This window comes from Larimichthys crocea, chromosome XXIII, assembly GCF_000972845.2.
Source record: "Larimichthys crocea isolate SSNF chromosome XXIII, L_crocea_2.0, whole genome shotgun sequence".
Lineage (NCBI taxonomy): Eukaryota > Metazoa > Chordata > Actinopteri > Sciaenidae > Larimichthys > Larimichthys crocea.
In genome coordinates, this window is record NC_040033.1 from 11,365,712 (window position 1) to 11,383,521 (window position 17,810).

Genomic DNA, 17,810 nt, shown 5'->3' on the forward strand with positions numbered 1-17,810 from the left:
TTTTATGGAGGGCGGGCGCTTTGCTGGGACGTCCTGGAGAGGAATGCCCAACAGAGGACCTGCTAGGTAATGGCCTCTTTATTTCCACAAGGGGGTTGATGGGAGTTCAGTGAAGATCAGGCCTCTGGAGAATTACATGGTTACTGTAAAGCCTGATTAAAGCACAGGAACACCTACTATATCTAACAAAAGCAAGCACATGACATGTTCACTGAGCAGCCACCGCTTCTACAACACACGAAAGGATGAAAATCGGAGTTCTGGTAAAGGATTGTACATCAGGTAAATGACACAAGCCAAACAGACACAATCTAGCTCTTATTTTTATTCCCTTCTGTTTTGTACGAGCAGCCAGAGCGGCTGGCCAACATGCCACAACACCCACTTTTTCTTTCACAAAATGTCTGGTCTGGTTGTGTCTGAGTTTTTCTGCCAGGTCCCTGAGCATCGGGAAAACTTATCAAAGAGAACAGACGTCTATTCTGTGCTGCAGAGTGAGAGCAAGCACTCCACTCGTAGAGAGACAGCCAGGCAAGACCTCAGACACTACTTAGTCTTTCAGCTGTTCGGAAGTGGGAAAAGCACATTAGGGGTCATTGTGCTGGTGCATACCGGTGGTAGCAGCCTGACTTGCTTTGTCCAGCCTGGCAGACGTACATGCCTTACCCCGGCCATCACTCCCACTCCATCTGAAAACATAATTGATCTGGATATTAAACGGGCCGTGCGGCTCTAAATAAAATTCCATGCATGCTTAATTCTCCAACGTGGTTTTGGAGGCCGCACACTTTCTTCCCTGTCCAGGCTAGTATTACACGCTGGACTGTCTTAGCTGTGACCACCTCATAAAATCAAGCTCATAAATATTTTTCATGTGTTATTTAAACTAACTCTGTGCTCTATGGTTTGGAGTAGTTTGATATATGTTAATTATGCATGGAGGCTCATACAGCCATTTGCTATAAGGACAGAACCATTACAAATACCGGGCTGAGCCTCAAGAATGTGTGACGCATGTTATACATTGTTGAGGGTATCAAGAAAATATAGCATTGTCTCACAGGATTCATAAAAAAAATATCTGATTATTAGAAATGTAGCTCCAAAAATACAAAGAGCCTTTGCATTATTTAAGTCACAAAGGCATGTCTGTCATTCAGATGTAGCCTCGGTATAAAAAGTATTTTATAGGAGCTATTGTGACAATTTAAAGGATGTGATTAGCATGTGGGTATGTGATGTTGTTTGGTCTAAACTTGCACCAGCTCCAGTTTCTGTTTGCTTCCTGGTAGGATTAGCGGCTGAGGTCTGTGACATCAGTGGCAGATAGTAACGTTATCCCAGTAGTATTAAGACACAATGGAAAGTACTAAAAAAATATGGCCTTCAAAACAAGTTGTCTGCAGACAAAAGGTATTTTAATGTCAATTGTATTTATTTATTTTTTTTCATTTTTAAATAGTGTACGATGTAGTTTTAAATAAATAAATTTAAAAAAATCAGAAGGCAACATGTAACAGTTCACAAATCAGTTTTATTAATTTAAACACAATCAAATAATAATGTCAAAAACATCTGTACACATATTTTGCAGACACAACAATCTTTTGCGTTTCACAATGAGGCCCATGTAGTGTAAAGTATTTCCAGTTTGCATTTATGATTGCAACATAATTAAAAAAAAAAGCGTGCTGTATGAATCTATAAAACATTTCCTCTATTTACCTACCATTACCTTGATCTAGCAGCAATATGTAGATACCCCCGGAGTGCCGGGAGAAGAAGTTGTTTTGAGAAGATGGAGGGTGGTGGGTGTAGGGTAGGGTGTGTGTCAGGGGAGAGAGGGATCCAAATTGAAATGTAAAGGCCAACAGTGATCATGTGCAAAGGAGGGAAAAAATTAGAAACACAACGAATCGGTTTCTGTTTAAGAAATTCACAGTCGATAGCACATGTCCTGTATGTTCACAAAACCCCTCGAAGTTAGTGGCTTTTCTCTCAATGTTAATTATGGTTTCCCCATCCACAGATGTAGAAGCATTATGAAAAGGGCTTCATGTGTTTCAACTATTTCAAAGAGGGACACAGAATGTATTTTCAAAGTCGAAATAAAAACACTACATCATACAAAATTACGCTTGCTGTACAAGAGTTGTTATAGCGCTTGTATAAAAGATAATAAAACCTATTCAAGCCTGCTTTTTTTTATTTTATTTTAAATCTCAGATCTATTTAGATTTGTTGTTAAAATGGCTCTCAGGAGTTTTCTCGCTTCCGTGCCATATCTGAAAAACCCTCATCAGAATTAAGTTTGCTTCCAAATACATGGGGTCAGGGCTGCAAGCTGGTGAAATGCCGTAAAGGACACAAGTTGTGAGCTACCTTTCTGAACAACTAAAAAAAAAAAAACCTTTTTTCCCTTTAAAATATGAATCTAAAAAGGACTTGCAGTAGAGGAGACCTGTTATGCTGTATAAAGATGTGACTGAAGTTTCCTGTAAGGACGAGAAACATCACAGAATCAAATGAAAGGTCATTGACACTTGACATCCATGCTTTTGGTCTTGACAAAACGATTTATCACAAAATCCCATTATCTACATATTTGTTTACTGAACAAAACTTGAACACATCAACACTTTCAGGCATCGCACAAGCTTATGTGCGATGGGATGCCTTTTATTATTATTATTTTATTTTATTTTTTTTTTACTTCAATGAAAAAGCATTGCCACCTTTCAAGAGCACGTACCTAAATGAATATAGGAAGGAATAGTCCAGTGATTACAAACTTACACACACAAAAAAGATTTCCTCTATACACGATTGTCTCAGCATTGTAAATAAAGTTTTTTGTAATTTTCTTAAATTATTAGAAAACCCCTTTTTCTTGTTTCTTCCATAAACGTCTTCCTCTCGCTGTGGTGGAAATCAATAGTACTTTGTAAAAGGCACGAGTCTTTTGTCATCGAGGTACCTTCTCGGTGGCACGGTGCCACTCACAAAGTCTCCGTTCATAAATAAGAAGCACAGGACTCCCAGGCCGACAGTTAACAGAGGAGCAGTCGCTTTGTCTGTCTGTCCCGTGACAGGAGAGAGACTAAAAAGTGAATAGACAGATAGGGAACAGACAGAGACGTGAGGTGAAGAGCAGAGGGAAGAGCTAGAGGGACGGAGAAATGTCACCACCAGTAGTCGTGGGCCTTGTAGGTTTACTGTAGCTGAGTTCTGTGGCGAGGTGAGGCGAGGCAGGCGAGGCCATCAGTAGCTCTGCTCTCCTCACAGGTGTGAACCCTGACAGAGTCCCGGCACAAACAGGGGGCCGTAAAACACTTTGACAGCTTCAGAAAGCGGCCAATTCACAGTAACCAGGGCAAGCAGCTGCAGTGCCATAAATTCACCTCTCTCCTTCGCTTCCAGAAAAAAAAAAAAAAAAAAAAAACACAAAAAAAGTTTAGGGTTAAGACGAAGTGTGACCGTATGTCAGCACATTAACCATGTGCTCAGCCTTTTTTTTTTCTCTCCCCATTCTCCTCTTCTTTTCTTCCTGTGTAGTGGAAGACAGACGCCAGGCAGCACAGGGGGTTGAGGGGATAGGTGGTAAGGGGAGCTTTTCTGAGCTGCAGGGTCTGCGGCAAGCGTTGGATGGGGCTGGAGGGCGAAGGTGAAAGGTTGCAGGGTGTGCTGAGGCGGAGCAGGGTGTACGATGGTTGTGTAGTGCTACAAGTACTCCAGGTCTAGAGCATGGTGGAGGGCCATGAGGTCTGAATGGCTGGAGATCCTCCAGAAGGGCATGTTGTGCTGTGGGGAGGAATAAGAACATCATATTTTAAGTTTTATAAATGATATACTTCTTCAGGGGTGAAACAATTAGTCAATAAATAAAAAAATCAAATCACTGAAAATTATGATAATTAAAAAAAAAAAGTGATTTATTAAAGCAAGATTGGATGGAAATTAAATATTAAATACTGGAAATTTTGGACTGTTGGAAGCAAGTTAAAAATGTGACTTTAGGAAAGTGTGATTGGCATTTTTCAATTTCTGATATTTTAACTGAAGACCAATACTTGTAGCCCAGAAGATTTTATTCTTTGCACAACAGCTAATACATCCAATGAATGAACTAAGCCCGGTCCATTCACCAGGAAAAGCAATCATATCAATAACACACCCCGACTGCTCCTCTTACTCCCTTGTGCATACTGCTCTGCGGCCAAATAATACATTTCTACCTCAAACTAATTTCTCTCCTGCATCAACGTGTAGTTTTATAGCGCCAAACTAATCCAGTAGCTGTCCTCAGCCTCAACAGAAATGAACTCCCCACTGTGTCTTTTGAATGAACCTCCTGCCTGCCAGTGTGTGTTTAGGACAGTGCAAATGAGCTGTTGTTCCCAAGCAGAGGACGAGGGGAGAAACCTGAGTCGCAGAGAATGAAAGGAGCTTGTCAGGTAGAGTCCTCAGCTCCTCAGTGTGTGGAGCCCATTACCCTCCCCTTATCAAAGGTATGGCCTCTCCCAGGCATATGTTCCGCTTAGGAGAGCCTGCACTGACCCTTAAAAAGCTCTTTGCTTTTTGTTTTGTAAATTGTCTTTGCTTTTAAGTTTAAAAGCTGGAGATGTTATCTCTGCCGTCTCTCCCAGGCGATGGTAATAACTGAAGGCAGAATTGTTTCAGGGATTGTGGATTTTTTCTTTTCTTTTTTCCTGTTAGATGAAGGAATGAGGGCCGAGAGAACTTTTTTTTTTTAGACATTTGCTTTTGTAGTTCCACGCAGTGTCACGTCTGATATGTGCCTCCTGACGGGTGAAATTGTTGTGTTATTTCACGTCCTCTCTGATGTTGACACAGAAACCTTTTACCGCATGGCGTGTCGTGGGACTCACACCACTCAAGACAGAGGGGGGGAAAAAACGCCTTATCCTTCCATCAATGTCACAGTCCAACAACTCAAGACTGAGTAAAAATATTTGCATCTTTTTTCCACAATCATCCCTCAAGACCATATTCCCAGGGTGTGTTCCCTTTTCATAATACAGAGCTATTGCTTTACACACTTATCCAGGGTAAAGGTTGCTACTTCTTCCTAATCGCTGCCTAATCACTCTTCATCTGTCCTCACGCTTCTACTCATTGTTTACTGAGAAACAGGTGAAAAAGGAGCTGGAGGCCTTTCAAAGGGAAACTCCGTGTCTTCGCCCTGACACTGTGGCTCACCAAAACTGTCAGTAAAATATGCTCTCGGGCCGCTGATTAATTTGCTAATGAATATGTTTGCTGTGTGTGGCTTGCATGTGGCATTTGGTTTACATCCAAACTTGGCAGAAACGCTGAATACACAAATGGTGGAGCAAGAGCCAACAGGTAACATAAAAAGGCCAATGTCAGATGTCAGATTCGTCAGAACAGATACCGTCATGTTTCCTGAGAGAGAGAGTACGGGAGGCGTCGGCTATGAGCCTTTCTTGAACCGTGCCGTGCTAACAGGCTTGTCATTGCAGTAGATGTTTTAATTTCATCAACAATGATTTAAGTCTCCTTTATGCGTGCTTTGTTTACGATGTGCCTTCAACATGCCTGAAAGGGCTTGCCTAGCATTACACATACAGCATTCAAGCTGCTCAGGGCACGGAGCAGGAATATATAATTATGCCATCTCTCCCCTCCCCTGCTCTGTAAACCTGAGATGGTGGAGGAAGAGCGCTGATTACACGCTACAGACTTTCTCTCTTGTACTCGGATGCCCTTTAAGAGGATAAACGAATGAAAGTAAAGTAAGACTGTTGAGAGCTGGAGCGTTGATTCCTTTCTTTAGAAAGATATGGCAGGTATGTTTTGTGCTCTGTAAGCGTTGATAATGAACTCCTGACCTTCCAGAAAGCAATCACAAGTCCAAACATTGTCTTTTCTCTGAGCTCCGTTTATTTCTGATAAATGTTTTTTACCAGACGACTCAATGTGTACAAAGTATGTGAAACTATTATTCCAAAGACTTCTTACCTTTTTTGAGCCTTGCTCCTCTTCCACGCCATCTCCAACAACAATGTAAACAACTTTCCTCCCGAACCTTTGAATAACTCTCTCAAAGCAGCTCTCCTTCCCTGTGGAGGAGTCGACAGCGGGATGTTAGTGGAGCGTTGCATGAATGCAAATGGACACACAAGATCATAGACACTAAACGGCATCAAGTTGATTCAAAGGCACAGGGTGACAAGAGGCCCTTTAAAAACACCACACGTACAAAATAGGGCAGAGTGTAAACACTTTGAGCTTGGCAAGGAGATGTGATAAGATCAGTCCTCAGATAAAGACAATCTGAAAAGCATTAACTCTGACCTTCTCCACCATAAACATGGGACAAATGGACTCAACTAAATCACTCTTGCATGCTACGTGGTCTGGTTAGGCGAACCAGTGCGCTTAACGCTTCAAGGAACCCTGAGCTACAACTCTGCGCTGATGGGCCTAAAAATGTTGCAGGAGTGAAGCTTGATGTTTATTTTGCATTTGAAACAGTGAAGAAGGGGAAGGAGTGGAGGAAAAGGGGGGAGAGATGGGAGTAGGAGGAGGGGGGTCCTGTTTCTGTGGAATGACATAAATGTGCAGAAGTGGTTTCATATGCAGAGACTGAACAGGAGAGGCCTGGGGAGGCCCAGCACAGGCCCAGCTCCAGGAAAATAATCCCAGGCTGATTAGGCCTATTCCTTCACAGAAGAACATCAACCCTCTCTGATGACCCACACCATCCACGCCTCTGTCCCCTCATTAAGGTAGCATGTGTGTGTTAGTTAAAAAAAACAAAAAAAAACAAGCATTCAAGTTGCAAAGTGATCACAGCGGACTAAAACATGATTCAAATCACACATTTCATCCGTATTTACCTATTTTGGTTGCACTATAAATATTCTCGATTGGAAAGACTATTCCCAAGCCGTAGAGCAAAACCTTAGCCAGGGCAGGGATGAGCTGCGTGGTGGTCACAAGGATATTCACACAGTTTGACCTAAAGTGGAGAGACAGAAAGAGAAAAAAGGGATGACATCATTCTAAATCACTCCGAGGGAGGACAAAAGAAAACACAGCGTGCCGAAAATAAAACCACTGCAATCTATCAATTGTTTAAAACATCGCCTGCCATGAAGGATTGGATCTCAGCTCATTTTTAAAGTCAGATCTCTTAGCAAACTTATCTTTCAAAATCTGAAGAAAAACGCCTGTCCAAAAGACAAATTGGTGCATTTGTGTTTTCTTTAATAGCTTGGGAGTATGGAGTTATTTACACCACATGCAAGTTTATATATGTGCGGTATGGGACTGGGTACAATTTTCCTCACTGGAGTCCTACCTTGAGTGGATTAATGTTAGTGCTTTCAGTGCCAGTGTTAACCAGGAGTCCGTCAAGGCTTCAATTTCTGCTCGCAATTGCAACCAGGCTTCCCTTTTGGCTGGGCCCAGCAGACCTGAAATGCAGGGTAACATTGTTTGGGTTGGACCAGCCCTCCGAATACCACTGAAATTTTCAAAATGTACCCTGACCAAGTGGTGCGGCATGTGTGCTTTTAGAACACACACGTGAAAGAGCGCAGACACTCACAACCAAACGCCCACATAATGGGAGCACGTACATGGCAAACTTATTTTTTGCAAAACAGATCTGTACAGAGCAGCACTGCTTGTTGGGGATTACCTCCGACGTTATTTTTGTAGGTGGTGTAGATTTCTTTTACTCGTCGGTAGCGGAAGGCCAGTTTTCTCATCCAGTCCACACCTCCTCGCACGCCTGTGGCCAGACAGAGATTGGCACTGGTCGCTGCTGCGTGGAAACCGTCAGCGCCGAAGTTATATGTACTGAGATGAAGACAAAGGAAGAAAGAATGAGCACACGCTGCACTAAAAATCGATGCTAGGACATTGGCACTGTTTGTTTTGACGATGTACCAGTGTTGTACCTTAGATCCTGGCCGTTGTCATCGGAGGACACATCGTCGATATGTACCTGGTCACATTCCTGGAACATACACAACATACATGTTGAGTAATTAGATTCACACACTCTTCACACAGAATCTTGCGAAAGGACAGCACATATTTCAGGTCATTTTTCCATTAGAAACAACATATTTATTCAGGAATTTGCGCTTTGGCTGGACACCTCAGCGTCAATCCCCTTCGCCTTGACTTGATCTTTACATTCTTTTGAAACACATTTTTCTTCCCATGTGCTCTCACCAGCTCTGTCCAAACAAAAAACTAACCTCATCATCAGTGAGAATGGACTGCTACCACTAGAGGGGTCTAAAGATATGCACACCCACAGACATAACCAATTAAGTCTCAATCCACCAACTCTAAACACTCCTCAGGTTGGCATTTGTACAGCTATAACTGTGAGTACTGATATATATACATACAGTAGAAGGATGTATGTAGGCTAGTTGAATGCATAAAGAGCCTTGGCACTAATGGTCTGTGTGTGTGTCCATGTATGAGTGTGTGCATCTCTAAACATATGTGTGCACTCCTCTTCCCCTTTGGGGGTGCCTGGCTCCTCTTGGAAAGGTAGAGGGATTCTGCAGCTCTGCACTGATTCCACCAGTACACAGTAACACAATCCAGACTTTCTGGTAAATGTAACCTACTAGAAAAATTGAACCTGATGCTAACCGCCAATGAAATTATGACCTCTGATTGCTGCTGCGCCACACACCAACACAGCCCCGGGGCCAGTCGGCCAGGCAGCCGGCAAAAGAGCGCAGGAGAAAGCAGACTGAAAATCTGTTATTAGTTTTCCATTTATAGGAGAGCTGTAGTGCCTGCCCCTTCCCCCCCTCTTCTCTCCGCCTCCTCAGCCAGCTTGATATGTGAGGGAGTCCTGCCTTGACAACACATTTCACATGGGACAGAGCAGAGACACTAGCTGAGCTTCTTTTTTTTGCTAAGACTTTGGGTGAATAGCAATTTAGCCGACAGAAGGTTGAACAATATGTTAAGAGGAAAAGGTTTTGAAATGGATGTTTCAGTCGGTCTTAATCTACAATAAAAACACAAGAGTGCATTTGATATCTCTGTAAAGTTACGGGTTTTAAATTGGTTGTGTAACCGCCAAAAAGTTTAGTCTCACCTGTTTAAAGTTATGCGAGAAATAATAATTTTGCATGGAAATTGAAACTGGAGCAAGAAAATTCCTCCGGTCTCAAGCACGAAAAATCCCTCACGATTTTTTAAGCTTTTTAATTAAGTTTCATCCGGCTGTTAAGACACCAAAACACAGAAAGGACTTCCTTGTTTTAAGTCAATCTAACTGAGGCCAAATGCTGACGTTATTGCATTCCTCTCTAATGCTAGAGCAGGGTAAGGGTAAGGGCTTTGGACTGTAAACCTTTTTTATTTTACTGGTTCCCCTCTGAACAAATTTTTCATCTCCCTGGATTTGTGGAGAGAGGGAGGGGAGAGCGACGTGAGGAGAAACTCAAACCAGCTGTTCTTTAACAGAATTAAAATCTTGACCCCCAACCCCTGCTCTAATGCAGCCATTCTCTCGCCAAGCCTCTCCCAGCAAGCCCCGAGATCCAAAGAGGAAAAGACTTTGACCCCATGACCCCTCTCCCCTCCTCTCCGGGGCTCCGGCACCCCGATAAGGGGGTGGAAGGGTAGGAGAGGTGGAGATGGAGGAGAGCAGCGGGTAAAGGCTGGGGGAGAGAGTCCAAAGTGACCTCACATGGAGCGAGCTCTGAGACCCGCGTTCCAGAAGATGGACTGCCAATTGGAGATGGGGTGCAGGCGGGGAGCTCTGCTGGCTTAATCTGTTTCCAGACACTCACCAGCAGATCTTTAGTAGTTGAAGAAAGCAGCAATTTGTCCCAGCTTGAAGATCAGCTGCCAACAAACTTGTGGTATAATTTATGTTCACGAATTACCCTCAAACCTTTTCTCAAAACATAACCCAAGCCAGAAGAATTGGTGTGCTTAATGCTTTAAGTAGTAGAGGCATGTCTGTTTGTTTAGGAAAACAAAAACAGCACCTTGGGTTAAGCACCTCATAAAGCCTTCTTTCAAAGACCTCCCATTCTGGTGCAAGTGACTGGAATGCATCCATTATCCAGTAATTACCTGCTGATGAATCAGACACAATCAGCCGATTGCCAAAGCTCCTACCACCTCTTTCACTTTGGTACAGGACCATTCAGTTCCACTCGTTTGGTATATCATTGCCTAATTGCACGCTGTCTCCCGGATGACAATAGATGGTCACGTTTGTTCTTCCCCTGTAATGTGTTTCTTTCAGAGCCTGACAGCCAGCATGGATCAAAACAGCCATTCGAGAACAATATTACTCAGCATGTTAATTACAGGCCTATTTTAGGTGTCAGAGCCAAAACTCCAACATGACCCGAATCACATAAATATGTCTCAGTAATGTAGTCATTATAACTGCTGCCTGATTATGAATAATTTTTCATGGACTTTTCCAAATCCTTAAAGCTAATAAACACATCAAACCGCAACAAATGTAAAGTGTTAAAAATTAATACGGCCAAGAAAAATACAAAGGTTTTAGGTTTTACAGTTTGAATGCCAGTTCCCCTTCCCTCTCACTGTTTTTGCATGTTTACATAGTTTTTCAGTCCTGTCAATATTATGACGCTTAATCAACAGCTGAACTGGGCTTGAGACCTCCACAGAGAAATATCTGTGTGTGTGTGTGTGTGTGTGTGTGTGCTGCGAATAAAAATGGAGGGGGAAGTTGGCAGAATGCGCAAACTCCAACAATTACTGTTCCCAGCTGGGGTTGGCATAAACCTCTGCACTGGCTTCCTGGGACGACTGGGAAAGCTAATAGAGGAGGTGGCTGTGGGTAATGTCGTACAGTAACCCTTACACATTCTCATTAGGAGCCACTTCTGAAGGCCTCGTAAACACCACAGAGCCATAGATGGTGCAGGTTCAAGTCAGTTAACTATAGTCGTATAGTCGAATTGGATACGATGCAAAGAAACACTACGGGGTGGTGAATTTTACTAACTGATGCCTTTGCTGAGGGACAGCTTATACGGAGTATACAGAAATATCTCCTAATAAAGAATAAATATAATTTTAAACGTGTAAAGATGCCGTCACTGACTCAATGGAAAGCTTAAAAGAAAGAAAAAACATGCTGCTAGTATTTTTTTTGCAAACCACTAACAATTGAATGACAACTTTTCAAGATGGTGGCACAATGAGGGGCAGTCTGAGAATTTCTTAGAACCTTTTGAACATCTCTTTTCCATCGAATCCCCCCCATTCTCCCCTCACCAAGCAAACAGTGGTCTCTCTAAAACCTACAATCACCACTAACTCACACCAGATGTTCCTACTGTACTCAGGAGTGAAGACCCTCCACCAGAAGCCATCGCAATTACTCCTTATACAAACACTATGTCTGTCTGTTAAATTCATCAGCAACATTCTTTTATTTTATCCCAGTTCGCCCAACCTCAAAACACTCTTTATATGTACAGGAAAGATAAAAACACCAAAAAATGCACAACAATTGAAGACAGGTTGCTTCTGCCTCGGGATGCTTCCATCTCTACATCATTCACTCTCTCTTCCTCTCCCTGTCTCTCTGTCTTTCCACTAGTCTGCTGAAAACTCTTCACTGTGGAGGAAGTTATCAGAGCCCTCTTTGTTCCCTTGGCATCTGTCATTAAGCAATCAGTGATGACGGCCTGAGTCTTCCTGTAGCCCTGGAAAGAGCTCAGAGTGGTGACTGCAACAGTCAGAGGCAGGAAGAAGAAAGACGGGAAGAGTCCGCAATGCATGTTACCAAAACACAGAAAGAACCATGCTATCTAAACTAACTTGAAGACATGTTTTTCCCGTGAAGGTGTAAGGGCCATATACATAAATGTCCATGTTTTGGATACAAGCTGCCCCACTCACTCCCTCTTTCTCAGGTGAGCTGCTGGGGTGGGGGTGGGTGGTCAAAACCACAGTGTGAGCGATAACAGCCATCATCACAGCATTCCTTGTGACCCTACAGGCTAATGCCATGTGAAAAAGGCTCATCCATGGTTCGCAGGTTCTCAATACCGCCACTCCACCGGCAGTGGCTGTCATCCCCCCCGCGGTCTGTGACCCCCAGCAACTTCCTTCTCCGTTCCCACCACAGGCACCCTGTCTGGGGGGAAAGGAGGAGGGTGCAGAAGGGAGGAAGAGGAGGGGGGGGCACTGTGATTACCTGGGGGTCAAACACAGGATGTGGGTAACAAAGGGAGAGTTCTTCGAACCCACTTCATTCCAATCCACAATCTGTGCTTGAACAGCCACGGAATTCAAACAGCGGCGCCAAACAAAGCACAGGTATAGAGAAGTCCATGCTGGTTTTACAAAAATTCACACGATCAGGAGAAGGGATCCAGAGGGAGCACAAGTACGCTTTGCTCAGAAGCTGGAAACGTTGGAAAAGAAAGAAACACCCCACCGGTGGGCAGTGAAAAGTATGAATTAGTTATGTGTGATGGATGAGCTGCTTCTCATTATTTCCAATTTTTGGCATTGCAAGTCCAAACCACACCTCAAGGAGAACGACATTAAATGCAATATCAAATCTCCGTTATTTCAGCATTTTCCCTCCGCAACAAACGTATCCATAGAAAAACAGTTTATTCTTGCCAAGTGGACTGTTGTTTGGACAAATCTGTGCAAGTTTCTGTGCTTTTCCTCCGCAGATCATGTTGGGCAGGTGTTGTGTCTCCCTCTTTAATTCATGACAAGAAATCTATTCTTAAATATCATCATTTGTCACCAAACAAGTAATGTTATATTTTCCATGCACCCTCAACCCCTATTGCTGCATGAATCGGCTGTGTTAGGATAGTGGGTAAAGGGTGGGGGTGAGGTGGAGCTCTGTGGAGTGAAGATTGACAGGGTGGCTTTGAAACCTCCACTTTCTCTCTGTAGTCTTTCCAAAACACATCAGTGGCCCCGCCTTGAGACGTGATGGAGTTATGTCGAGGAGCATGACAGAACTGCTGCATCAGTGGCCAGGCAATTGACGAAATACCCACATCAGTGCGTAAAGAACTAAAGAAGTCCATCTGACAAAATATACTATAGACGAAAATGACATGAATGAAATGAAAATGAGAAAAAAATAACCCCCTAATGAATGGTTTCATGTTCAGTTGTTCTGCTTTTGAAGCATAAATACAAATTTGTGCCACAGAGCTGCAGTGTTAATTGGTAACCGATCAACTGAATGACTTAATTTCACGATTCTGTGAAATATGCACAGTTAGTGTTATGTTCCTCCATACTGGGAATAAAACCACAAAAAATACACTATCAAGGAAAACACCGTAAAGCTACCAATAATATTGAATGGCGAGTACAGGGTCTGACTCTTTACAGTGGGACATAAAACCAACAGAATGGCTCCACAGTAAGAGGCTCTGGAGGGCCATTTCAGCCACTAAGAAAAGGTAACCATGCGTTTCACAGCATCTCTCATTAACAGGCAGCCCCTGGGTGAGAGTGACAGAGGAGGTTTCAACCCTGCGAATGCAGGCTGGGAGCTATAAAAGGCACTCAGCTCACAGTGTCACAGGGTTGCTCCATAGGTATGTATGTGTGTGTGAGCATGAGTGTTCGTACAGTATGTATGTGTTTACATGTATGTGTGTGTGTGTGTGTATTTTCAGCACAACATCTTGAGAGTGCGTGGGTGTAAGTGTGTGAGCGAGCATTGCTCACAGCACGGAGGCATCAGTAGACTAATTTAAAATGTTCCCACCTTTAGAGACCTTTCCCCCTCCTCTTTCTCTCTCCCTATGAGTGGTTTGCCCCCATGCCCTTTATCCTCCAGACAGGGAGGGTTGTTTTCTCACCCAGGGAAGGGGGAGACGGCAGCCTCCGTACCCCACTGAGAGGGGAAGACGGGGGGCTCGGCCAGCGAAAGAGAGAGGCCCCTGGTTCCCACATACCACTTGGCGTTCGAGTTTGGGCTGCAGCAGCGCACCTACAGTAAACTCACACCCTGAGTCACAGCAGAGCTGTCAGTCATTCCCGGCGAGCTCAGCCTCAGTGGGCTTCATTACACACATCACTTCAGACCATCAATTAACTCCACATTCACACAACGCTAGCCTGAAAATCAAGTGAAGCATGTTTACTATATTGCAAAAATAAAATAAGTGAACAACAAATCTTAGTAATTTCCTTACCTTTCATTATTTTAGATTATTCACTTGAAATTTTTAATGTTACCTTTCCATTAGGCGGTTGCTGTTAATTAACAAATTACAAAAACATTGATTTTGTATCAAATTTTGTTTTAGATATAACATTGATTTTATGTTTATCTATCAATCTGTAGCTATTGAAATACAACTTCTTCTGTAAGGAAAATTAATACAGTGGAGATCACATCGATACGGATCATATTGCCTTGAATTACTTTCCTAATACTTCCCTCAGTGAGAGCATTTTTGATGATAAAAACAGATTGTGCTGTTCATACAATACTACACCCGTCCTTTAAAAGGGCCAAGCGGCAAATGGTTTGTGCGGGACGATCAATAGAGACATTTGTGTGTGTGTGGATGGGTGTGCGTTGGGGAGGGGAAGTCTTTCGAAGAGGTCCAGTGTTTCTGGGACGCACCTTCAATACTATCTGACGGTGAATGAAAAAAGAGAGCGGTGATCCAGAAAAAAGGTTAGAGGAGAAAGAGGGAGAGAGACAGAGAGAGAGAGACGTAAGGGTGAAACCGATCCCTGTTGACCCCTTCGGCATGCCCTCTTTCTTTTTATGACTTTCCTCTGAATCGTCACTCACCAGCTCTATCAACACGGTCCAGCCTCCATTCACACACACACACGCACACACTTGAACACATTGTACAGAAGACTAGAGTGTTTGCTCTGGCTTCGCCAGGCTGAGCACAATATTACACCTAATTGTGATGTTTAGAGGCCTGCAAACAACCGTTTACCTTAAAAAACGAACATTTTAACACAAGCAAAATAATGTACTACTGCGACTGCCAGGGTGAGATTGTAAGGACACAGAGTCCATATTTAATGTTCTTGTGCAGAGGCTGTCAGGACAACAGTGTTAAGACTTAGATGGACTCTCTCACACACACACACACCGTTAGGCCACTAACTCTGCACCTGTGTTTCTGCACAGCCTCTGGGGTCTCCCTTTATGGCTTAGACTAAATTAGATGGACCATATGCATTTCTGCACATGCTTAAATACATAACTGCTGCTGGCTGCAGTATTTATAGTTGGACTTTATTTAGCTCTATCTGAGATGGAGGACTGTAAATCAGCAGAGAGGAAACACAACTGGTTAGGCATTGCTGAGGACTAGCACTTAACACTCAGACTGGCCCAGCTCAGTTTAAGAGAAGAGACCAATACGCCTGCAAGAGAATGTCACTCCTCCTCTGGTATGATTGTTAATGACAATCATTGCAGCGTCTCCAGAGAGGTCTTTACATTGGACATGGTAAAAAGCATTTTTGCAGCAGACCACAGATTGCTATTTCAGTCATAATACTGCTCTAGTTTTGGCTGGGGGGAAAAAATCTGAAGCTTTAAAGTGTCAAAACAAAATCTAATAATTTTGTTACTGAGCTAGAGCAGAAGAAATATATGTGTTGCATTTTAAAATAATGTTATAAGCAGTCTGAGCTGCCAATTCATCTGTGAACAGTTTCATCATACATGAAAAGAAATCAAAACACAGGACAGATGTTGAGCAAAACCACATTTAAGCGTTGTCACAAACTGCCATTTTTTCAGATGATTGGGGCACATCTATTAAATAAAGTGCAGCTACAATGGATTCTACATGGCTCGGGCATAAGGAAATATTTAACCAGCCAATTGCAGCCAATTAACTTTGATCACGATGACTGTGTTTGGAATCTCAGTCACTCGTCTGTCTGGGAGAGTACGAACATTTTCTCTCTCTCTCTCTCTCTCTCTCTCTTGCTCTCTCCCATTTTTTCCTCCTTCTTGGGTTTGCTTCATGTAACACAACCGAACATGGTGGTGAGTAATGAGACTTGGCAGACTGGCCGCAGATCTCTTCACACTTAAGTATCAAACAAAACATTTCCTCTACTGTGAGGTCAGCATAAAGCAGGACACTGAGGAAAAACGCTGGGTCAGTGGGATCAGATTCACTGAGAGGAAAAGGCAGGGACAAAAATCGCAGTGACAAAAACTCGTAGACAGAGAATTGGATGGAGCCAGAGTTGAGGGAAATAACATTGAGGTAAATTGCTTTGTTTATTGCTAAATGTGATGAGCGCTGATAGTTTTAACATCTGGATGTGGAAAGATGGGTAGCGGGTACGCTTCATGTCTGTGCATGTGTATATATGTTTGAGAAAATGTGGCACACGCTTTTCTGTACATACAGTGGTCTTTTACTACTCCCCAGAGTGTAGCAGACACTCAGACACCCACATATATACACACAGCTCCCTACCCTTGATCCCTCTATTCTTGTGGCCCCTGGGGCAGATTTTACACTAGCCGTACATGAATCAGGGGGGCAAAGAGGCGTGGGAGGGGAGACAGCGGGTGATTTCATGCTGTGACGGAGGGGTCTGTGGTGTAGGTGGACAGCGACACCAAGCACACAGCATGACACTCAGACAGACAGAGCGGCCACAGAAACACTAGAGCCTGACAAATTGAGCTGGCCGCTATGGGAGTGGGAAGGAGGTGGGGGTGGGGGCAGGGCTGGTGACCCAGGAATGACGGAGACTGACAGCACATGTAAAATTCATGGTATCCCCTGGGCTCTGAGGTAATACTTCACCACTATGAGACTGATAACTGAGAAACAGGCTCCGCGCTACGAAACAGTTTACCTTTACTAAAATGTTTATGGACTGTTCTTACACTCCCGTTAGAACAAATACATTCCACTGACCATTAAAATCACCAGATGGAACAAAAGACATTTGTGCAGAACAGGAACACAGCAGAGGTTAAAGAAAGCTCAAAGAAAAGAGAGAAAAACACACACACACACAAATAGACGCACCTCTAAGTCGTTAAAGAATAGGTGTGTGTCGGCCAAGTTGAAGATCATTTCTTCCATCCTCAGGCCTAGTGACACAGATGTCGGTGGATCCTGAAAAGCAAAAGACAAAAAAAGCAAATCAAATAAAAATCGTTCTCCTGAATATTGAGGCAGTTCTGTTCCATTAGTTAATGTGAAACAATAAATAATGCTGTTCCCTCTAAGTCACTCAATTAACACAGAATCCCTTTTAAATTCCTCAGCAGGCTATTCCCATAAAAGAAGACATTAGGCGGACTTGAAAGTTTCAGCCTCTGTTTACGACCCCTCCGAAAGGGACCAGAATAGTCATCAGAAATGCCACAGACTTGAATGAATGCAGTAAAAGCATGTCTCTTCTCAGGAGGGGTGGTCGATTTAGAAGAGTTGGGGTCACAGTTTCATCGTAAATAGCCCATTCTCCACATACTTGTGCTGATGCATCATCAGATTGCTCTCTAGGCGATAGACGAACACTATCCCCCGCTGAAGAAACCGCTCTGAGGTGTTTATTAATATTAAAAGTCAAATGCAAAAACAAATACTGACGGTTCCCTGCGCGAGGCACAACTGCAATTTTTTTTTCTTTAAATCATGTTCTCTGTCAGTAATTTGACACGTGCTGTAATGGTGATAGGGTTGCACTGTCTGTAAGATAATACCAAGAGAGAAGTGAACTACACTGTAAATAGTTAATGAGCCTGTGACAATGTGTGCGATTTTCCCTTTAAAAAGATA

At 43.2% G+C, this 17,810-nt stretch overlaps 1 protein-coding gene across 9 annotated transcripts in view; it reads right to left on the reverse strand.

Annotated features, from left to right (window-relative positions):
• Positions 1-1,524: 1,524 nt before the first annotated feature.
• The window catches only part of eya1 (EYA transcriptional coactivator and phosphatase 1), a 62,133-nt gene continuing 45,847 nt past the window's right edge, over positions 1,525-17,810 (reverse strand). For 5 of the 9 annotated variants that reach the window (XM_027274460.1, XM_019258544.2, XM_010733927.3 and 2 more), the window contains 7 exons: positions 17,055-17,144; positions 7,953-8,011; positions 7,691-7,851; positions 7,349-7,463; positions 6,885-7,006; positions 6,004-6,104; positions 3,596-3,801 (listed from right to left, as the gene is read on the reverse strand). In XM_027274460.1, coding sequence (XP_027130261.1) covers positions 3,721-3,801; positions 6,004-6,104; positions 6,885-7,006; positions 7,349-7,463; positions 7,691-7,851; positions 7,953-8,011; positions 17,055-17,144 — 729 coding nt within the window. In that variant the 3' untranslated portion in view covers positions 3,596-3,720. Of the gene's footprint in view, positions 3,804-6,003; positions 6,105-6,884; positions 7,007-7,348; positions 7,464-7,690; positions 7,852-7,952; positions 8,012-17,054; positions 17,145-17,810 lie in introns of all 9 variants that reach the window. The other 4 variants (XM_027274459.1, XM_027274458.1, XM_027274457.1 and 1 more) reach the window with 1 other exon arrangement.